The sequence below is a fragment of the Bubalus kerabau genome, chromosome 17 (assembly GCF_029407905.1).
Source record: "Bubalus kerabau isolate K-KA32 ecotype Philippines breed swamp buffalo chromosome 17, PCC_UOA_SB_1v2, whole genome shotgun sequence".
Taxonomy (NCBI): domain Eukaryota; kingdom Metazoa; phylum Chordata; class Mammalia; order Artiodactyla; family Bovidae; genus Bubalus; species Bubalus kerabau.
In genome coordinates this window covers 37711599-37731867 of record NC_073640.1, presented here as the reverse complement: position 1 = coordinate 37731867, position 20269 = coordinate 37711599, and the positions used below count along the sequence as shown (strand labels likewise).

At 47.8% G+C, this 20269-nt stretch overlaps 1 protein-coding gene across 6 annotated transcripts; it reads right to left on the bottom strand.

Moving 5' to 3' along the window:
• Positions 1 to 9024: 9024 nt before the first annotated feature.
• On the bottom strand, positions 9025 to 15373 carry PDP2 (pyruvate dehydrogenase phosphatase catalytic subunit 2). Of its 6 annotated transcripts, none has more exons than XM_055552475.1 (4): positions 15254 to 15373; positions 14324 to 14461; positions 13220 to 13397; positions 9025 to 12954 (listed from the first exon to the last, which is right to left on the bottom strand). In XM_055552475.1, the coding sequence occupies exon 4, from the start codon at positions 12901 to 12903 to the stop codon at positions 11308 to 11310; it is 1596 nt and encodes a 531-aa protein (XP_055408450.1). In that variant the 5' UTR covers positions 12904 to 12954; positions 13220 to 13397; positions 14324 to 14461; positions 15254 to 15373; the 3' UTR covers positions 9025 to 11307. The 6 variants fall into 6 exon arrangements, with proteins under 6 accessions (XP_055408450.1, XP_055408451.1, XP_055408449.1 ...); XM_055552476.1 differs by having other exon boundaries at positions 15230 to 15366; XM_055552474.1 differs by lacking the exon at positions 13220 to 13397.
• Between the last annotated feature and the right edge of the window lie 4896 nt (positions 15374 to 20269).

Here is a 20269-nt window from a genome sequence, read left to right as displayed (position 1 = left end):
GGGATTTTGCCATGGGGACTGGCTGAAGGGAGTGGAGATGGGGGTGGGAAGGATTCAATGGTGTGGGGCAGTCCCCAGAGAAGAACTCCCACACTGGGGGAGACCAGAAAAGGTGGCAGCCACCCTCTCACCTCTCTTGGGATCCCAACAACCTCTTCAACAGGTAGGGCTGAGTGACCACAGAGAAGGGTCCTTCCCTCCTAGCACCTACTCGTTCCAGCCCCAAGGACTTCCAGGGTCTGGAGAGGCTCCATGAAGGCTCTTCCAGGCTACAGTCGCCAGAGACCCTGCTCTGCCTGGTGGTGAGTCCCAGGGCCTCATTTTCTCTGGAGCACTTTCCTCCTACTCCTCCTGCAGCTGACGCCAACACGGCCTGATGGTGACACCTAGAGGCAGCACCTGCCTCACATTACTTGACCACAGCATCCCATAGCAAAGGCCTGTGCTTCCCGAGCTCCACATGGGTGTTCCCCTCATGCCACCCTGGGATTTAGTGGTCAAGCCAATGGGCAGAGGTCTGAAGCCCAGCTCCTCCATCCTTCCCTGATAAAACCCAGTGTGGGGTCAGCAAGGTCCCCGGAACCCCAAATCAGCCCATGGATACCCTCCCCTGCCACAAGCCAAGGAGCACGTTGGCTTGTTGATGACATTTCCCTGTCCCCCACCCACTGCTCTGATTTGTTTCAGAGGAAGGATCATCCCAGCAGCTCAGAATTCACAGAACCAACCTCTCAGGACCTCACCATTTGGGCCCATCCTATGTCCTGAGTCCCATGTAAGAAGATGCAATGACCCTCAGCTTTTGTTGGAGATCTTTTTAGCTAAATGCTCATTGTCATCTATCCACACCCACAGTCTTTTCTGTGTCTGGATATGCCTCACCCCTCTCCTCACTTCCATGCCACTGCTCATTGTTTTCCTCCTACTTCTCTGGTCTCTCTTTTTCTGGTTCCTCTCCATCTGCTCCTCCCTTAATCATCCATCTATCCACCCATCTGCCCCCATCCTTCCTTATTCATTGTACAATCAGCAGAACAGAGGGCTAACTCTGACATTACAGAGATGAGGGTAGGAAGGGAAAAAACAAGGACAGATGCCCAACAGCACCTGGTGGTCACACCGCAGGGAAAGTGGGGGGATTGAGGTGGGACTTTCTGCGTGGCCCCCACCCCACCTCTATGCTGATGAAGAGCAAGCCATGTCCTCTCTGAGGTTGCTGCATGGCCTTAACCTACTTCCCCAACCCCAGAGATTACCCAAGAGGCTCCTTCTTTCTCACTCAGCCACATTTGGCCAGCTCTCCTTCAACTTTCTCTACAACTCTGGCCCTGCTTCTGTGATGTCCCTAGAGCGCATCCCCAGATGCTCTGGACCAGCCCTTCCGAGCTCCATTGTGCCCAGTGTCATGGGCAATCCCTGGGCAGCTCTGCCTGCCTGGCCCCAGGGTCACACAAGGTATGTGCAGGTGGACTGGAGAGAGAAGTAGCTTGTGGCAGACCTTACCTCTGTTCATCTGCTGTAAGGAGAATGGCAGGAAATTGCACACCGCAGATGGGACTCGAATACACAGTCTTCCAAAGGAAACCACACAACTGTTTCAGGACTTAATGAAGCTTCCGTCCTTTACGTCTCAGCACAGAAGTAATTCAGTAAGAGGTAAAGTGACAGGTAAGCAGTAGATTTATTAATATTTTTTGTAAAGAAGTTGCAGGAAAATGGGATGCTAGAAGGTGATTATGTCCCTGGTCTCTGGCGAGTTCCTGGGCCTGGCTGCTGAGTGAAGGTCCTTGGCTTCCTACGGGAAAGAATTCAAAAGCAACCGAGCTAGAGAACCATAGTACAGTGAAAGCAGAGATACACATTCCACAGGCAGAAGGTGAGAGGGCCCTGAAATATGGGGTGGTGAGTTTCTACGGGCAGTGTAATTTCATAGGGTAGTAAGGGGAGGGTTTTTCCAATTATCTGGGGAAAGGGACAGGGACTTCCAGGGAACTGAGCCACTGCTCCCTTTAAAATCTTTTATTGTCATTCAGTCGCTCAGTCATGTTTGACTCTTTGCAACCCCATGGACTGCAGCAGGCCAGGCTTCCCTGTCCATCACCCCCTCCCAGAATTTGCTCAAACTCATGTCCATTGAGTCGGTGATGCCATCCAACCATCTCATCCTCTGTCGTTCCCTTCTCCTCCTGCCCTCAATCTTTCCCAGCATCAGGGTCTTTTCGAATGAGTCGGCTCTTCATTCTCATCAGGTGGCCAAAGTATTGGAGCTTCGGCGCACTTAGCGTGGGCGGCTGCGACCGGCGCATTTAGCGCGGCCAAGAGGAGCTACTCCACGTCCGAGGTCAGGGGCAGAAGCCGGGAGGACCCCATGCCTGAGGGGAGGCGGCCAAGAGGAATTACCCCACGTCCGAGGTCAGGGGCAGCGGCTGAGAGTGCCAGGCTGCAACGGCGCAGGAATGGCCGAGAGGAGCTACCCCGCATCCTCCGAGGCTAGGGGCGGCAGCCGGGAGGACCTATCCCACGCCTGAGGCCTGGGGCTGCGGCAGGGAGGAGCAACCCCACCTCCAAGGAACGGTGGCTGCGTGGGTGCAGGAGGGCCTAGAGGAGCTATTCCACGTTCAAGGTCAGAAGGGGCGGCGGTGAGTCGATACCCCTCATCCAAGGTAAGGAGCAGCGGCTACGTTTTGCTGGAGCAGCCGTGAAGAGATACCCCACGCCCAAGGTAAGAGAAACCCAAGTGAGACGGTAGGTGTTGCAAGAGGGCATCAGAGGGCAGACACACTGAAACCATACTCACAGAAAACTAGTCAATCTAATCACACTAGGACCACAGCCTTGTCTAACTCAATGAAACTAAGCCATGCCCGTGGGGCCACCTAAGACAGGCGGGTCATGGTGGAGAGGTCTGACAGAATGTGGTCCACTGGAGGAGGGAATGGCAAATCACTTCAGTATTCTTGCCTTGAGAACCCCATGAACAGTATGAAAAGGCAAAATGATAGGATACTGAAAGAGGAACTCCCCAGGTCAGTAGGTGCCCAATATGCTACTGGAGATCAGTGGAGAAATAACTCCAGAAAGAATGAAGGGATGGAGCCAAAGCAAAAACAATACCCAGCTGTGGATGTGACTGGTGATAGAAGCAAGATCCAATGCTGTAAAGAGAAATATTGCATAGGAACCTGGAATGTCAGGTCCATGAATCAAGGCAAATTGGAAGTGGTCAAACAAGAGATGGCAAGAGTGAACGTCGACATTCTAGGAATCAGCAAACTGAAATGGACTGGAATGGGTGAATTTAACTCAGATGACCATTATATCTACTACGGCGGGCAGGAATCCCTCAGAAGAAATGGAGTAGCCATCATGGTCAACAAAAGAGTTCGAAATGCAGTACTTGGATGCAATCTCAAAAACGACAGAATGATCTCTGTTCGTTTCCAAGGCAAACCATTCAATATCACAGTAATCCAAGTCTATGCCCCAACCAGTAACGCTGAAGAAGCTGAAGTTGAATGGTTCTATGAAGACCTACAAAACCTTTTAGAGCTAACACCCAAAAAAGATGTCCTTTTCATTATAGGGGGCTGGAATGCAAAAGTAGGAAGTCAAGAAACACCTGGAGTAACAGGCAAATTTGGCCTTGCCATACGGAATGAAGCAGGGCAAAGACTAATAGAGTTTTGCCAAGAAAATGCACTGGTCATAGCAAACACCCTCTTCCAACAACACAAGAGAAGACTCTACACATGGACATCACCAGATGGTCAACACCGAAATCAGATTGATTATATTCTTTGCAGCCAAAGATGGAGAAGCTCTATACAGTCAGCAAAAACAAGACCAGGAGCTGACTGTGGCTCAGATCATGAACTCCTTATTGCCAAATTCAGACTGAAATTGAAGAAAGGAGGGAAAACCACTAGACCATTCAGGTATGACCTAAATCAAATCCCTTATGATTATACAGTGGAAGTGAGAAATAAATTTAAGGGCCTAGATCTGATAGAGTGCCTGATGAACTATGGACGGAGGTTCGTGACATTGTACAGGAGACAGGGATTAAGACCATCCCCATGGAAAAGAAATGCAAAAAAAAGCAAAATGGCTGTCTGCGGAGGCCTTACAAATAGCTGTGAAAAGAAGAGAAGCGAAAAGCAAAGGAGAAAAGGAAAGATATAAACATCTGAATGCAGAGTTCCAAAGAATAGCAAGAAGAGATAAGAAAGCCTTTCTCAGTGATCAGTGCAAAGAAATAGAGGAAAACAACAGAATGCGAAAGACTAGAGATCTCTTCAAGGAAATTAGAGATACCAAGGGAACATTTCATGCAAAGATGGGCTCGATAAAGGACAGAAATAGTATGGACCTAACAGAAGCAGAAGATATTAAGAAGAGGTGGCAAGAATACACAGAAGAACTGTACAAAAAAGAGCTTCATGACCCAGATAATCACGATGGTGTGATCACTGACCTAGAGCCAGATATCCTGGAATGTGAAGTCAAGTGGGCCTTAGAAAGCATCACTACGAACAAAGCTAGTGGAGGTGATGGAATTCCAGTTGAGCTATTTCAAATCCTGAAAGATGATGCTGTGAAAGTGCTGCACTCAATATGCCAGCAAATTTGGAAAACTCAGCAGTGGCCACAGGACTGGAAAAGGTCAGTTTTCATTCCAATCCCAAAGAAAGGCAATGCCAAAGAATGCTCAAACTACCACACAATTGCACTCATCTCACACGCTAGTAAAGTCATGCTCAAAATTCTCCAAGCCAGGCTTCAGCAATACGTGAACCGTGAACTTCCTGATGTTCAAGCTGGTTTTAGAAAAGGCAGAGGAACCAGAGACCAAATTGCCAATATCTGCTGGATCATTGAAAAAGCAAGAGAGTTCCAGAAAAACATCTATTTCTGCTTTATTGACTATGCCAAAGCCTTTGACTGTGTGGCTCACAATAAACTGTGGAAAATTCTGAAAGAGATGGGAATACCAGACCACCTGATCTGCCTCTTGAGAAATTTGTATGCAGGTCAGGAAGCAACAGTTAGAACTGGACATGGAACAATAGACTGGTTCCAAATAGGAAAAGGAGTATGTCAAGGCTATATATTGTCACCCTGCTTATTTAACTTATATGCAGAGTACATCATGAGAAACGCTGGGCTGGAAGAAGCACAAGCTGGAATCAAGATTGCCGGGAGAAATATCAATAACCTCAGATATGCAGATGACACCACCCTTATGGCAGAAAGTGAAGAAGAACTAAAATGCCTCTTGATGAAAGTGAAAGAGGAGAGTGAAAAAGTTGGCTTAAAACTCAACATTCAGAAAACGAAGATCATGGCATCCGGTCCCATCACTTCGTGGGAAATAGATGGGGAAACAGTGGAAACAGCGTCAGACTTTATTTTTCTGGGCTCCAAAATCACTACAGATGGTGACTGCAGCCATGAAATTAAAAGACGCTTACTCCTTGGAAGGAAAGTTATGACCAACTTAGATAGCATATTCAAAAGCAGAGACATTACTTTGCCAACAAAGGTCTGTCTAGTCAAGCCTGTGGTTTTTCCTGTGGTCATGTATGGATGTGAGAGTTGGACTGTGAAGAAGGCTGAGCTCCGAAGAATTGATGCTTTTGAACTGTGGTGTTGGAAAAGACTCTTGAGAGTCCCTTGGACTGCAAGGAGATCCAACCAGTCCATTCTGAAGGAGATCAGCCCTGGGATTTCTTTGGAAGGAATGATGCTTAAGCTGAAACTCCAGTACTTTGGCCACCTCATGCGAAGAGTTGACTCATTGGAAAAGACTCTGATGGTGGGAGGGATTGGGGGCAGGAGGAGAAGGGGATGACAGAGGATGAGATGGCTGGATGGCATCACTGACTAGATGGACGTTGAGTCTGAGTGAACTCCAGGAGTTGGTGATGGACAGAGAGGCCTGGCGTGCTGCAATTCATGGGGTCACAAAGAATCGGACACGACTGAGCGACTGAACTGAATGTATTACAATGAGCACATAATGAGGCCCAAGGTGTACCGGAAGTGGAATCTTCAGCCATCTTGGACCTAATCGATTCTGACTGCTTTTCGTCGAGTCCTCAACATCTCAGCTTATGCCCTGCCCCCTTCCCTCTTGTCTCAGTGGGGCAAGTGAGAACTTTCCAGAATCCCAGGAAGGCAGGAAGAGTTAAGATCTGAGATAGAGTGAGCTTTAAAAAGTGCCTCCACAGGCTGCTTCTTTTGAAGGTGAGGGTAAGTAACATTTCCTGGTCTACGGATGTTACTGAACTAAACTGGGTCTGCTCACTGGCCACATGGCAAAACCAATTTACTGATACTGGGTTGTGGTGACAAAAAGTGCAGTGTTTATTTGCAGGCAATTTGTGTGGGCAGCTTTCATGCTGTAAAGACCCAAACTCCCCCACAACTTTCAGAGAAGGATTTTTTTTTTTAATTGAAACTTTTTTTCTTTACTTAATTTTGGCTGCTCTGGGTCTTTGTTGCTGTACGAAGGCTTCTCGTTGTGGTGGTTTCTCCTGTTTCGGAGCGTGAGCTCCAGGCATGTGGGGTTCAGTAGTTGTGGTTCCCGAGCTCTAGAGCACAGGCTCAGTAGTCGTGGTACAGGGCCCAGTTGCTCTGCGGCATGTGGCATCCTCGCAGACCAGGGAAAGACCCCCCATTTCCAGCATTGGCAGGTGGATGCTTCACCACTGAGCCACCAGGGAAGCCCTAGAGGTTTTTTTAAAGGCACCATTTAGGGTGAGAGCTGCAGGATGTGTGACTTTCATCTGATTTGTCGGTGGTGAGGTAAGAGGGTAATGTTTTGGTAATCCCAATTATCAACCTTCTGGTTGCAACGGCTCTGAGGTCTACAGTGCTTGTCATCAGCACATATTTTTATTAAGTTTCAAAAAGATGGGATATTGGAATGTATGGGTTATCTATCAGCTTCTTGTCTGAACAACCTACTTCTCCACCCCATGCCACCCACCCTGGGCCAAAATTGTGCCATGAGATTTTCCTGCATTTTCCCTTTCTGAAAGCCCAGCATTGGGACAAGTGCATGGGGCAGTGGGCTCAGTTCAAATTTAAGCCCTATTGTAGTGTCAGGAAGTTTTCAAGCCTCTGGGCCTGTTTTTATCATGTTACAAAGAAGGAACAGCTCCATCATTTTCACCTTTCTCTCCCTCAAAGCTGCTCTTCAAGGCCCAGCTTAACCACCCTTTGTTATTATTCAGTTGCTAAGATGTATCAACTCTTTGTGACCCCATGGACTGCAGCACACCAGTCTCCCCCACCCCGCCCCCCCGCCCCCCCGCCCCCCCGCCGTCCTTCACCATCTCCGGGAGTTTGCTCAAACCCATGTCCATTGAGTCGGTGATGCCATCCAACCATCTCATCCTCTCACCCCCTTCTCCTGCCTTCAGTCTTTCCCAGCATTAGGGTCTTTTCCAATTAACCACACTAGCCCACACTAAAATTACCAACCTAATAGTTGTATTTGCATTTTAAGTACCCACCAGAGCGGTCTTTGTGAGCTGTATCACTCAGAGGCAATGAGATATGGCTCAGTCAGTGGAGGTGGGATCAACTGGGCTCTTCAAGTAGCTGGGTAGATCTTTCCCCAAAGCTGGCTCTGAATTTAAAATTAACAAAGAAGCTGGTTTTACGAGGCCAGTTAAATAATGTGAAGTCCCAGCAAGCCTCAGCCCTGAGTGTGTGGAGACCGTCACAACAAAAGCCTCTCTTTTCCTCCTTTTCAGCTCTCCACAAGTTAACGCTAAGCAAGGACTTCCTGTGTGGCTGCTGCTGCTGCTGCTAAGTCGCGTCAGTCATGTCCGACTCTGTGCAGCCCCACAGACGGCAGCCCACCAGGCTTGGTGGGGCTAGCAGACGCCAAAAATTGGCAGAGAAAACTTCTTTAGGGTAGCCTTTTTTTTTTTTTTGATGTGGAACATTTTTAAAGTCTTTATTACATTTGTTACAGTATTGCTTGTTTCAGGTTTTGGATTTTTGGCCCCAAGGCATGTGGGATCTTAGCTCTCCAGCCAGGGGTCAAAACTGCATTCCCTGCATTGGGAGGCAGTCTTAACCACCAGACCAGAGAAGTCCCTCGGGTGGACTCTTGAGCAAACTAAAATCTTCCATGGCTAGATACAGGTGGTGAAACAAAGGCTGGCCTAATCTAGTACCCTAAGGACCTTACAAATACAAATGTTCAAAACCGAAAGAAACCAAATCTTCTTTTGCCTCTTTTATTTACAAGTTTCACTTAAATATCTCTCATGGTGAGAAAATCAATGTCAAAAAGAACATTGGTATACAGTTTACAAATATCAGTAAATATTAAAGAACATGGTTAATTTTCCCAAGTAAATGCTTGATACGAAATATTTTCCAGGAGGTTAGCTACATGTCAGGTGCCCGAGGTGTCAGGGAAAGAGCCTCGAGCCTGCTCAGGAGATGGTCACGCTGCAGGCCTCTGTTTTGCACTTGGTGACACACGTGGCGGCTCACAGGACAAAGCAGCGCCACCAGCCTTTATTCCTAGCCCCAAAGCCACACCAGGGCTTCCTCTGCGATGAGAGCCACGTTCAGAGACAAAGGAACCACTTAAAATGAAACTAGGATAGCTCAGTTCCAGAATATCCTGGTTTAACCTGGGAAATGCAGAATTCCAAAACTGTCAAATGAAAAATAGGTCACTAGGGACTGATGGATGAACAAATCAAGCCAGACTCATTCTGAACATTTTCTTGTCGACCTTTTAGGCCAATCATACTTCTGGGGAAAATGTTAACGTACCTCAAAGTTTACACTTTCATTATAATAAATTAGCTCTAATGTTCCAAATAACATCTCAGAAGACTGAACACATAACTTGACCTAACATACTAACTTGAACTTAGAACTTCTCTATCCATTTTGATCAATCCCCAGAAACAGCAGAACTGTATTATTTATATAACAATATCTAAAGTATGCCAATATTACCAACATTTCTTACCTAAAATAAATATGCAATTTAAAGGACCAATAAAGCATAGTTTATTCATAAGTGACACCTTAAACAATCTCATTTTTTAGTTCATTTTAGAAGTCTAAATATCAAAATCTTTACATACAAGGAATGATACGTATTTCAGAAGACCTGACAAGTACCACCAACCCCCTCTCAAATTCTACTACCCATCCTCAAGTGACACCAAAATTGTAGTCAGGGAGTCAGACACACTGGGGTTAACCAGGAGGAGCTGCTCCTCGAAGCATTCATGGCAGAGTTCACAGTGGAAAAAGGGCAGACAATAAACAAGCCTTTCTTCTCTCTCAATATGCCAATTAGAAAGCAAATGTATTAGGCTGAGAAAAACCACAGACACCCTTGAAGGAATAGGTTGGAAGTCTGTATTCTCTCAGCTGTTCCACAAGTTAATCAGGTATATTTAAGAGCCCATGCGAGGCTCCAAAACAGAATTCAGACACTCTGTAACCCCAGTAAATGCTCTGAGGGTGTGCCAGGGTTTAGCTGGCATAAAGAATGAAGGATTGCAGACGAGTAGTGTTTGGCTCTAGTAACGAAACTTCATGCAAGCTAAATGATAGGGATTCAGGTTTTATTTGAGTTAAGATTTTTCAGAATAAAAGGACAAAGGCTTAAGCACTCAGAAGAGAATTTCTTAGACAAAACAATATCACTAAATGTACAGGGAAACATCCCTAGGCTGTCTCAACACTTGACTGTCCCTTGTCCCGAATATGAAAGTCATACCTATTTTGCTTTCCTTTCAGTGGGTGGCTCAAGGGGGTCAGATGAGGGGAACCATCAACAGGAAGATAGTACAGGAAAATAAAGTCAGTTCTGCAGGTTTATATTTGTTTCCATCTAGAGACACACTTCCTATTTAACTACAGCAATTTCAGAACATGAAATTCATCCCCCTAAAAAAGATCCACATGGTTTAATTTTCCAATAAACACAGACTGTGCAGCCCACAGAAGCTACTACAGGTTACACTATTTTTTGCGCAACTCTTATACTAAATAAGGCCTAATTACTGAGGAGTAGCAGTGGCCATTTATCCCACTAGTCTATGGGCAAGTGTCCCATCTGAAAAAATCTCCCCCCTCCCTCCTCCCCACCACCCCTGGGGATGCAGCCAGGGAGCCTTGGTTAGCAACTGTTCTCAGGTCCTTCACATTTTTACCTCTCCAGATTCAGGCTGAATCTCAAAGTCTAGAATCCATTGCATAAGCCAGTCCTGCCTAAACTGTCACGATTACCACATACAGTCATGAATTTCCTGCTTCCCTGCAACCATGTGAAGTGAGAGCATTCTTTCTAGACAGTATTGCACAGTCAGCAGGGTGAGCAAGTTCAGCATAGCAGTGGGGGAAGGAGCATTAGGAGGAATTAGAGGAATGTTTGAGAAGTATAATCAGAAAGGCTAAGTACTATGAGTAAATCTGTAGAGATTTACTGAACACTGGAGGAAATTTTATTAATGAAGGAAAGGCCAGGAGTTAAGGCTCAGACAGAAGTTACCTCCTAGCATGGCTCAAAGGTTCAAGGGGTGGGACACAGAGGAAGGGCTTGAAAGCTACACAAATTCAGCTGGTCCAGGGGCCTGGCCACCTTCACCCTCAGCTGAAAAACCAAGAAAACTCATTCTAAGCATGCTCGCTCACAGCACGCCTGTTTGGCAAGTTTGAGGACTCAATTTTAACATAAACTAAATCAGAACTAGAATGCAGCATTACAAAATGTTTTCACAACTAAACACACACACAAGTTAGAATATTGCATAGAAAAGTGTCCTGTAATATGCTTTGTAAACCTAGGTCTTTAGTAACTTCAGAATAAAAAACAAAAACTTCCCTTCATAGTGTAGAAGTCCATGATTACACACAGAATTATCAAGTCTCCAGATTTTGCAGCAAGAGCTCAGAAGATCCTGGACTTCTTCATATTCTTAGAATCATAATTAAATTTACCCTTTCCAGGCTCAGGCTGACAGTTTTAACAGTGTCTTTATAAAAGGACTTGGGTTACACAAGCCCAAGACAAGTCGATCGTCTCTGTGCTCTACCCTCTCTGCATAGAAGAGGTGACCAAAACACGCAGGCACATAAAATCACTAGATTTGTTTTTAATCCAAGGCTGTTTTTTCCTCACATTAGTCTATAATTAAGCAAGCTGCATCTATCCACCTGCCCTTCAACCATAGGGTCTAAAGAGCCAGGTTTTGAGTCAGGGAAAATGTCTCAGAAGAACATTGAAGTTAACCTTGGCAACAGGGTGGGAGACTCTTAACTCCCCTTGGAAGACGCACCAATTGAGTCCGAGTTGAAATACACCACGGTGACTGTGATGTCATCCCTATACATCCTTGCCAAGTCCTCCGGCAACGTCAACATCGCCGACAGCCGCTCAGGCTCCATCTCCCCGTATTCGTTGTTCCCTATGGCGTATCTGATCAGACGTGTGGCTGCGTTTTGGTCCGCTGCATGGAGCCCCTGGGCTTTCCTCTGCTGCAGCAGGCTCTGCATGAGTCCCAGGTTGGTGGGTCTCTGGGCCAGGTCTGGCTTGTGCTGACCCTCTTCAGCCAGGTGCTCCACCACCAGCCTCACCACATCCTCGTTGCCCAGCACGTCCCACAGGCCATCAGAGGCCAGCACGAGGAACTTATCCTGTGGCCTCAGCCTGTGGTAGGTGACCTCTGGCCTGGCCGTCAGGTAAGGTGGGGTGTAGTAGTGCGGGGGGGTGAACTGGTAGATGTTGAGGGCCTCGGTGTCGAAGCCCCGCTCCAGAACACTGCGCTGCAGCTCTTTACTCCACTTCAGCTGGACGTCCCCAAAGGCCCTGCAGGGCATGAGGACTCCCAGCAGCCTGTTTTCCATGATGACCGTCCTGTCCTCGGACTCAGGATGCTCCCTCTTCAGCCGTGACAGCTCGGCTGGGTTCCAGGCATTGTGGTCCTGGGTGAGGGGCAGACAAGACCACATGCCGTTGTCTTCCTGGACACCAAGGATGGCCCGGCAGTCGCCAGCGTTTGCCACGTGCAAGTGAACCCCATCAACGTGGGCCAGGCAAGCCGTTGCCCCTGAGAAAGCAACCTGGAGTGAAAGGTTCCTGGTCATCTCATCTTCGAGGGGGGCCTGGATCTCTAGTGAGATGTCAGAATCCAGTCTCTGGAAGGAGTACATTAATGCTTCCTCAGTGCTCAGCCCCATTTCCATGTGCAGGTTCAGCAGCTCCTGCCAGTAGACGCGGAGGTGATCAAGGTGCACCGATGTGACATCCTTGTAGATACTGTCCCCTGGGTGCTTGAGCCACTGAAGGATGGGCAGCAGGGGCTTCATGCTTTCCATGGCCTCCTCCATTTGCTCCAGAGTCTGCTGGGACATTAGTGACACGGCCACATAGTAGAAGAGCCTCTCGCTCACTGCTTGAACACATGCGTGGCCACCATGTCCATCGAAGATGCCAAACAGCAGTCCGTTGGTCTGCAGGCAGGCGGCTATACCTCCCCGGTCCTCCACTGGGGAATTGGCAGCTAGCTGGTTGCTCTCAAATCGTAGCACTGAACCTGGAGCTCTGCTGACAAGGTCAAGAATCTTATGGGCCGACTCACCAGCTCTCAGCACTTCATTTACCTGCTCCGGGCTGAGCTGCAAGTGGAAGTCCTCTTCCTCCGTTGATGTGTGTCTGTAGGCTTTCTGCAGAGCAATGCCACCACATGCAGCGGCATTGTCTTTTAGGGTGGCCTGCCCCTGGGGACAGAGTCTCCATTTTGATTTACTCCTATTTGAGGCATACCTTGAATATAAACGTTGTCCCCCCTGCAATGTGGCAAAGGTCTTCCTTGCAGAACTGAGAATCCAGTAGGACACACTACTTGACATTCTGAAACCGTATGAGTGAATATGTTCCTTCCGCAAAAGGGTTCTTTAAATCTGAAAATTCAAGAGGTTAAGAAATTTAATTTCTTAAAAATAATGACTTCTGCAAACACTTAATCTCAAAATATTTAAGTCTCCACACATCCCATTATAACATAAATGCATTTCAGAAAATGGCTTTTTAAACACTCTGCACTTAAGAGTTACTGAGGGCTTCCCACAGTTGTTTCCTTCTTCCCAAATCCTTTCCCTTGCCACAGACCAGTGCACAGCTCCATGTTCCCTCTCCCAGGCAGGCTGTGTTCCTTTAAATACATACAAGCTCTTTCTTGCTCCCCAGCCATCTTGGTAGCAGCTCTCAGCCAGAGGCCATCCAGCTCTTTAGGCAGGAAGACAGTGGCAGCAAAAAAGACGGAAAAGCCGCTGGAGTCAGATCAACTCTAGGCTCCAACTGGTTATGGTAAGTGGAAAAAGTATGTGCTGGGGTACAATAGACTCTGAAAATGATAAGACAAGGCAAAGTGAACCTGGTCATCCTCACCAACAGCTGCCCAGCCTTGAGGAAATCTTGCATAGAGCACTATGCCATGCTGGGGCTTCCCTGGTGACTCAGACAGTAAAGAATATGCCTGCAATGCAGGAGACCCGGGTTTGACCCCTGGGTTGGGGAGATCCCCTGCAGAAGGGAATGGGAACCCACCCTAGTATTCTTGCCTGAAGAATTCCATGGACAGAGGAGCCTGGTGGGCTAGAGGAGTCCATGGGGTTGCAAAGAGTCAGACATGACTGAGCAACTAACACTTGCAACTTGTATGCCATGTTGGCCAAAAACTGGTGTCCGTCACTATAGTGGCAATAATAAACTGAATTGGACACCGCATACAGAAAATAACAGAGTATGCACACTAGCTACCATTGATCCAGGTGATGAGCAGAAGCATGCTAGGAGAGAGTGGTGAACAGTAAATCATGCAAAAATTTTCCTTAATAAAACTGGCCAAAGCTTGTTCTACATATATGTAAAGAACACACGCATGCATGCTCTGTAAGTTCAGGAAACACGGCTGCCTTATTCACCAGTGGCTGGCTCTCCAGTGCCCAGGCCTCAAACACGGGCTAAACACAGCAGTTTCAAGAGGTCCCAAAGCACACTAGCTGTCTAGCATCAGACACACAATGACTTCACTTGCCTGAGTTCCAGTTATCCATCTGTGGAATGGGAATACTAGTTTCATAGGGTTTTGTGAGGATTTTAAAGAAATATAACCCTTCAGCTCCAAAAAAAGATATTATTAGCAATAATCTTTTATTATTAGGTGTATCACTGAGGATTTAGAGGTTGTTTCCACTATCTCCCTATTTATAAAACACCAAACTGCAATGCCTAAGGCATCAACATTTTTCCTACTTAAGTTTAACCTACTTATTTCCCAAGGCTAGTATCAGTAGGTCAAAGGGTGTAGACTCATCCTGCCAAACTGATTTCCAAATGGTTCACATCTGCCTCCATAAGAGCATGAAGTAAACCCTACACCTTCAACAGCCTCTGGCGGTATTTTTCCTTAAAAAAAAAAAAAAAAAAATTTAAGTTGCTCTATTTTACCATTTTTCTCTGGAGAACCGGGGTGGGGGGTGGGGGGGTGGAGCGTTTTTTCACTCCACGTGTTTTCGGAATCCCGCCCCCAAGTTTTTCGGTCGGAGTATGGAGAACGCCCACACTCGAGGACCGCCCAGTCTCCCCAGCCCACCTCGCCGAACTAGGGGCAGGATTGGTCGGACCCGGCGCGCAGAGGCACCTCCCCGTGCCCCTCGTCCCCACCCCTAGCCTTGCAGAGAAGCTAGGCAGCGTTGCCCGACGCAAGGCCGTCTGCCGCAGACTCGACCCAAACAGTTTCGCGTATCTAAAGAAAACAGGTCCCAGAGTCAAGTCTCTGACCCACAGGCTCATAGATACGAGCGCGGCCTCCGGAATCCACCAAGCCCTATCTCCCTCAAACCCTGGCGCGGCCACGTCCCCGAGTCCCAGCTTCCCAGTCTATAGATAAGGCGAATTAAGTTGCGATGCTGAGCTCCGAGGGCTAAAACAGCTACTGCGGATGTTAGGGCACGCAGCCAAAGGTCCTACGCCAGGCTGCGAGCCCACGTGGCTCGTGCGCCCGAGGAGGGTGACCGTAGGTGTGACCAAGGCTCTTCCCAGTCCCTCGCGGGCCCGCCCCCTCACCTCACTTCACCTCCGCTCTCCACCCCATCACCTGAGCCGTTTCCGTGGGCTGGAGTGGACGCGGGGAGGCTAGAGGCTTTCACCTCTCACGCTCGCCCTCTTCCCTACCTTGGAGCCACGTCCTCCTCTCACCTGCACCAAGGCAGCCGTGTCCGTCAGTCAATTTCACGCTCGCAAGCAGTTCCGCGGGTACCCCTACCCCGGACTCAACCTCCCGGGAGGGACCTCTCGTGCTGCTGATCCAGCTGGAGAAGGAAGCAGGCTTTTGCCAGCTTTTATTGGTTCATCTGTGGAGGCGGGCCCCTGACGAACAGCGCAATTGTCCAATGGATGAGGAGATTGAGAGGGCGGGCTCCAGATGGGCCAAATCCGGTTCCTCCCCCTCTCCCGCCCACCCCACCCAACCTTTACCCACCCCGCCCTCCATCTCTGTCTGCGGTTAGGCTTGGCCCTCTGCTTTGAGATTAAGCGTTCTTGAGGCTGAGCGCTCCCACCACGTGACACCCTGCCCGTTCTGCACACCTCAAACAGAGCAGCCTCTCCCATTTCTCACTGTTGTTGGCTTCCTCTCCATTTCTGTCCTGACCAGTTCAGACCCCTCTCCCAGGCGCCACACCCTTCTATATCCTCTTAGACAATCCCCTTAGACGCCTCCCTCGGAGTCCCTGCTGCTGCTAAGTCGCTTCAGTCGAGTCCGACTTTATGCGACCCCATAGACGGCAGTCCACCAGGCTCCGCCGTCCCTGGGATTCTCCAGGCAATAGTACTGGAGTGGATTGCCATTTCCTTCGTACACCTTAGACACAGTATGCCCCGAACTCCTTTTTTCTGCTAAACCTGCTCTTCCCCTCCTTCCCTAACCCAGTAATGGCCCCACCACGTGCTCAGAGACCCAAGCCCCAAGCCTGGGAGTCATTTTGACTCCTCTTCCCTCACCCCCACCCCTCTTCTGTCAGTTATCTGATCCTGTTCTTCGTCTCATCTCCTAAATATCCCTCTAATCCAAATATTTGCCTCCAGCTGCCCTACCACTCCGGAGAAGGCGATGGCACCCCACTCCAGTACTCTTGCCTGGAAAATCCCATGGACAGAGGAGCCTGGTAGGCTGCAGTCCACGGGGTCGCGAAGAGTCGGACACGACTGAGCGACTTCACTTTCACTTTACATTTTCATGCATTGGAGAAGGAAATGGCAACCCACTCCAGTGTTCTTGCCTGGAGAATCCCAGGGATGGGGGAGCCTGGTGGACTGCCGTCTATGGGGTCGCACAGAGTCGGACACGACTGAAGCGACTTAGCAGCAGTAGCAGCAGCTCTAAAACTCTATACAATCTTATCTGGTCGCCCCACCCTGACTTCAACTTGGCCCTAGGCACTCTTCCTCTATCCCTGGAGAAGGAAATGGCAACCTCCTCCAGTATTCTTGACTGGAAAGTCCCATGGACAGAGGAGCCTGGCGGGCTACAGTTCATGGGTTCGCAGTCAGACACAGCTGAGCGACTGAGCACACTCTTCTTCTATAGAGCAGGTACGGTGACCCTTCTACAACTTAAATTGCTACGAAAACGTCTTTGTTGACTCCCCACCAACCACTGGGCCTTGAACTGACAATTACATTGGCATGGCCACTGACAGTTATCACAATAGTTAGTGGTTGGTAGATTGAGAAAAGCTGAGAACCAGCATGCCAGATACTCTGTCCGTCCCTGTAGAATTCAGGTTATAGCCGGCTGCCTTACAAATCGCTTTAATAGAACATATCTACAACCTATGGTGGGCTTCCCAATTTGTTGCTCAGTTGCTCAGTAGTGTCCAACTCTTTGAAACCCCACGGACTGCAGCACATCAAGCTTGCCTAACCTTCATCTCCTGCTCAAACTCATGTCCATTGAGTCGATGATGACATCCAACCATCTCATCCTCTGTTATCCCCTTATCCTCCTGCCTTCAATGTGTCCTAGCATCAGGGTCTTTTCTAATGAGTCGGCTCTTTGCATCAGGTGGCCAAGATATTAAAGCTTCAGCTTCAACATCAGTCTTCCAATGAATATTCAGGACTGATTTCCTTTAGGATTGACTGGTTTGATCTTCTTGTTATCCAAGGGACTCTCAAGAGTCTTCTCCAACACCACAGTTTGAAAGCATCAGTTCATCAGTGCTCAGCCTTCTTTATGTTCCAACTGTCATATCCATACATGACTACTGGAAAAACCACAGCTTTAACTAGAAGGACCTTTGTCAGCAAAGTGATGTCTCTGCTTTTTAATACGCTGTCTAGGTTTGTCATAGCTTTTCTTCCAAGGAGCAAGCGTCTTTTAATTTCATGGCTGTCACCATCCATAACACTATGGCTGTCACCATCCACAGTGATTTTGGAGCCCAAGAAAATAAGGGCTTCCCAGGTAGATCAGTGGCAAAGAATCTGCCTGCCAATGCCAGAGACACAGATTTGATCCCTAGGTGGGAAAGATCCCCTGGAGAAGGAAATGGCAACCCACTCCAGTATTTTTGCTTGGGAAAACCCATAGACAGAGGAGCCTGGAGGGCTATAGTCCATGGGGTTGCAAAAGAGTGGGACTTGACTTAGCAACTAAACAACAATTACCTATGATAAATCAAGTGCAGTCTTCCCTGGAGGCAGAGAAAACTGGGAGATGACCAGAAAAGGCCACTTAGAACGCTGAAAATGTGGCCTTCTGGGAGGAAGGCACACTGGCTTACCTGGGGAGCCTGGCCAGCCCACCTGGATCCAAGGACATGGCTGCCATAAAACAGCTTCTGTCAAACTTGCTGGTGATATGATATTCATACTGCCACTCACCCTTGCCCTTTTTCAGAAGTTCTACCAGTAAGTCAGAATTTGCAATATCTCTCTTCCTGGATATTGAGACAGCTGTTTCCAACTTAAAATAACTCCAAAGGATTTGAAATAAATAGGTGCAATTTTTATTATTTTTACGGGCAACACAGTTTCTGGGTGCCTACCATATGTCAGGCCCTGGGCTGGTGACTACTGGAGAAACACAGATGGCAGCCCCAGCAGCACTTTCCTGAGAAAATTACATCATTCTGCTGTCTGAAACCACTGAGTTTTTCTAAGTTACCACACGTACACCACTTCCAAAGTAAAAATCCACCCTTGAGGATTTTGTGTGCATTGGTACTTTTGTTTAAAGCCTATAGTGAGCTTAGTTGCCCTAGATATACATGATGGCTAGCCCAAGAACCCTATTCAGTGTCCCAAGTCTTCCTTGGCACAAAGTCTTATTAGGGGAAAAAAAAAAAAAAAGAAGGAAAAAGACTTATCTCTGCCTTGATAAAGGGAAAGCAGCAGCTCAGCTATCATTTTCCAAGAAAATATATAAAAAATACTGTCTCAATGAAAACCAAGCAAATGTGAATACTGATGAGTTACTGATTTTTGTCAGTCAAACTGACAAACATTAAAACATGATTAATACCTAATGTTGATGAGTGGGTGTTGCTTTCTTGGTAGGTGGAGTATAAATTGAGGTTTCCCAATGGGCAGCTCTTTGATCCACTAATTCTACGTCTTTTAATTTTACAGAGACAATCAAAGGCAAACACCGCAAATTTTCTACAATAAACATACATTACCCCCATCTTGTATAATCAGAAAAAAAAAAAAAAAGAAGCAAAACTGTATTTTGCAAGCAGAGGAGTGGTGGGGGTAGGGAAACAAATCTCTTAGATGATTCTGATTAGGTCCCCTGATTCCTTAGCAATGCAGATAAGCCCACCTATAGAATGTTAGGAAAGCTGGATTTGAAGATGATCAGGAGGAATTGAGATGGTGGCAGGGGGGTTTTGTCTGACTTGTCAAAACTGTATCTGGCCTGACCATCTGGGAGAGTTTAGAAAAATGTCAGATGTCTTCTTTGCCAGCACAAGCTTGCCCCTGCAGCGTTTCTGTGGTATCACTGTTGCCCAAGGTGGCTTTAAGCCCAGAAAAGCCTTCTTGCTGATCTGAGCACATCTGTGCTCTGAGTCAGTTGTCCCAGAGACCAGTGCCATCCCAAATCAAGTGATTTAACTTCACCACCTTTGAGCCAAGCAGGTGGCTTTCCCTGGCACTGTTCTCTCCCATGATCACACATACACACACGCACACCCCACCTCTCTTCCTGTTAGAAGGAATGGTTACCAATCCCTGCAGAGCAGCAAACTCAGGGACATATTTAGCCGGTCTTGAGGATGCTCGTGACAAAGGCTTGGAAATTTTTGAAAAATGCAAGTCCTGCCTCAGCCCTCTTAAACCTGCAACAGCACTGACAGACTTGCCAGCAGTCTTCAAAAATGGTTATGTTAAGCACCTAGCTCCTAGAGTCAAGCTAAGATTGCCCTTCAGTAGAGGAGGATGGGCAGAGCCTTTTTGGGGAAACACAGCCTGTGTTTCTGTCTCTTTAAGGCTTCTTCAAACATAAGTTAATCTTTTTCAGCTGCTGCCAAGGCTGCGATGATCTAGGCCAGAGGGCACCTTCTTCTGTGACCCTCAACGAATCATTCCCTTTGCCACTGTCACCCCATACCCATTCTCACTCAGCCCTTATTAACTGGTGAGCTCAGAATTTTCCATCACCCTGGAGTCCCAAGTCTGAGGCCCAGCCCTGATGCCTACTTGCTGTGTGATCATGGGCCAGTCACTTCCTCTCTCAAAGCCTCCATAGAAGTATTTGGAGAGGGCAGTTATGTGGGCCTTGGAGTTGTCATTTGCACTCTAGTTTGCCCATGACATATCCTTTCTTGAAAGTGAATTTGGAGAGGAGCAGAAGAACAGCATGGGCTTCCCAGGTGGCACTAATGGTAAAGAACCCACCTGCCAATACAGGAGATGGAAGAGATGCAGGTTTGATTCCTAGGTTGGGAAGATCCCCCTGGAGAAGGAAATGGCAACCCACTCGAGTATTCTTGCCTGGAGAATTCCATGGACAGAGGACTGGTGGACTATAGTCCATAGGATCACAAAGAATCAGACTGAAACGACCTAGCAGCAGCAGCAGAACAGCAATACGGGCCTAGTGTGGGGAAGACAAAGTTGGGAGACAACTCTGGAGCTCCGAAGAAGCACACTTCCTGTTCTTTCCCTTGAAGCACCATCCTGTGCTCCCCTGTGAAACAGTAGTTCTCC

Bases quoted from the DNA above. Each gene is read 5' to 3' on its own strand.
- PDP2 (XM_055552475.1), bottom strand. From the start codon at position 12,903: ATGTCAAGTAGTGTGTCCTACTGGATTCTCAGTTCTGCAAGGAAGACC.